The sequence below is a fragment of the Parambassis ranga genome, chromosome 21 (assembly GCF_900634625.1).
Source record: "Parambassis ranga chromosome 21, fParRan2.1, whole genome shotgun sequence".
NCBI lineage: Eukaryota > Metazoa > Chordata > Actinopteri > Ambassidae > Parambassis > Parambassis ranga.
The window spans coordinates 11,879,113-11,881,474 of NC_041041.1; the positions used below are offsets into that span (position 1 = coordinate 11,879,113).

Sequence of the window (2,362 nt, forward strand, 5' to 3'; positions counted from 1 at the left end):
TGGGCACGTGCATGGTGGCCGTGACCTGCTGGGCCTGGTTTGGTCACGGTACCTTTCTCTGATTCTTTTGAGATACTTTGATGGAAAACTATCGGCAGACAGCCGGGACAGGCAGACCTGGGCAAATAATAGAGGGTGGACGTGGTGGGGAGTAGTCAGCCGTGCAGCCCTTACTCATTGGTTGCCTCAGACACAGTAGCTCTCCCTCTCACGCTCTCATAAATGCGCTCCCACCGCCGACCGTAGCAGATAATCACAGGCCACTGTGAGAGGGACACACCTTCCGCTGATTTTGTCACCGTTTACACGGGATGCGTTTTGATTTACGAAAAGGTGTCATCATCAGTCCAAGATTTGAGTCGTGCTTTCAGCCTGCAGTTTGGCAATTTTGAGATTTTTTTGCGCATAGGTTAGGAGGCTGCTCCGCTCCAATTCGAAGATGACCGGGGTTTTTGAGAACCTGAACACCGATATGCATTCAAACCAGATTACCTCAAGCAATTACCACAGCTTGCACAAATCGCAGGAGTCCCCGACGCTGCCAGTGTCCACGGCGACGGACAGCAGCTACTACAACAGCCAGCAGCCTGGTCACTGCGCCGGCTCTCCATTCGGCCAGCTCGGCTCTTACCAGTATCACGGCAGCGCGACAAACTCCGTGCCATATAATGCCAAGTCCTACGACCTTGGATTCAACGCATCTTACGGCGCGTACAGCTCCTATGGCACCAACTCCTCTCCCACTCCAGCCGACACAGGTACGCACGCTCCTCCACAGACTGTCCACGCATTTCTGTGACTTTCATGTTTTTCTGTATGGCCTGGAATGTCCGAGGTGCAACCTGATTTCTCAGGCATGATTATTATTGTCTGCTGAGACATTAAACTCTCAATGCGCACGGCACAGATTCAGTTAATTCCCTTTAAACGAAACTCAAATATTGACAATCAAAAGCACGTTATATTGGTAAAACGTGCCCAAATCCGATTAGGTGTGTGCACAAAACTGCAAACAGTGTATAGCCTATATATGTGCAGCAGCTCTACAACACTGAAATAATGTCAATTGCATCTGAATGTTCCCTCAGAGAAAGAAGAGAGCGAGCCAGAAATCCGGATGGTTAATGGAAAACCAAAGAAGGTCAGGAAACCTCGAACCATTTACTCCAGCTTCCAACTGGCTGCACTTCAACGGAGGTTTCAAAAGACACAGTATTTGGCTCTACCCGAACGGGCCGAGCTGGCAGCCTCGCTGGGCCTTACGCAAACACAGGTGGGTACATCTGAGACACGCTCTGTCAAATGTCAACTCCATGTATCATTTAAAGAGAAATTAAAACTGACTCATGTGGGTTTTGAGCCGGAAAATATTGGTTAATCAATTTCATGCTTATATTTCTTTCATTTTTTCCCCCAGGTTAAAATTTGGTTCCAAAACCGCCGCTCCAAGTTCAAGAAGTTATGGAAAAGTGGAGAAATCCCCCCTGAACAACACGTTGCTTCCAGTGAATCTCCGCCATGCACGTCTCCGCCAACTACTGCCTGGGACTTTCCACAGACTCAAAGAATGAACAGTGTCAGCTCGAGTTTACCTCAGAGCAGCAGCCCTCCCAACACGACTGCGCCTTCATCGTTTTTGGCAAACTACTCCTGGTACTCTACTACGAACTCTACCACGCATCTGCAGCCTCCTCTGGTCCAGCACCACCACAACTCTGCCATAAGCGCTGGGACGATATTCTGAAATAAATGCTAAAAAAATATCGGGTTTAAATCGGACAATACTGGTGAAAAAAAGAAAAGAAAATGCCAATACCTTCATTTTACAGACCTCTACACGCAAGCATAGAAGAAGTTAATGGAGCCAGACACAGGTTCATGGACCTTGCCAGTTCTTGCGCTGGCAAATGTTAGATTTTTACAGTTATTTTTGTATTTATTTATTTTGTTGATTTTGAGGGATGAATGAACCACTATTACCCAAAGCAATCACAGCCTGCATGGGCGCCAGCCTGTACTTTTACGCGGACGTCACTTTTTGCCATTCCTGCAAAAAAAAAAAATAAAACATTGATGGCAGGACAACGTGTCACAAATGTAGCACAAAAGTTAACTGTATCGTGCCTTTTTCAATATGACCTCATTTTGTTGTGCGATTAAAACAGCTTACCTTTATCCATTCCTCATGTAGTTGATTTATATATGGGAGGGTAAGTGTCTGAATCCACCTTTGTAAATAGGCTATTTTACCACAGCCCGTCTCGCTTCATTTGACTCTTATTTTTTATTTTTTATTTGTAGGCTGTTGGTGCAAATCCATTAACCACCGTAAGCTACTGATTGTCCTATCCTCCGATTTACT

General features: G+C 46.1%; 1 protein-coding gene across 1 annotated transcript; it reads left to right on the forward strand.

Moving 5' to 3' along the window:
* Nucleotides 1-265: 265 nt before the first annotated feature.
* On the forward strand, nt 266-2,062 carry dlx2a (distal-less homeobox 2a). The gene is made up of 3 exons (XM_028393575.1): nt 266-758; nt 1,089-1,273; nt 1,418-2,062. The coding sequence occupies exons 1-3, from the start codon at nt 440-442 to the stop codon at nt 1,742-1,744; spliced, it is 831 nt and encodes a 276-aa protein (XP_028249376.1). The 5' UTR covers nt 266-439; the 3' UTR covers nt 1,745-2,062.
* Nucleotides 2,063-2,362: the final 300 nt, after the last annotated feature.

What these genes read in the sequence shown, in the direction of transcription:
- dlx2a (XM_028393575.1), top strand. Translation starts at nt 440, where the DNA reads ATGACCGGGGTTTTTGAGAACCTGAACACCGATATGCATTCAAACCAG. An exon ending in TCCCACTCCAGCCGACACAG is followed by an intron (nt 759 to 1,088) that starts GTACGCACGCTC and finishes ATGTTCCCTCAG; the next exon opens with AGAAAGAAGAGAGCGAGCCA. An exon ending in TGGGCCTTACGCAAACACAG is followed by an intron (nt 1,274 to 1,417) that starts GTGGGTACATCT and finishes TTTTTCCCCCAG; the next exon opens with GTTAAAATTTGGTTCCAAAA.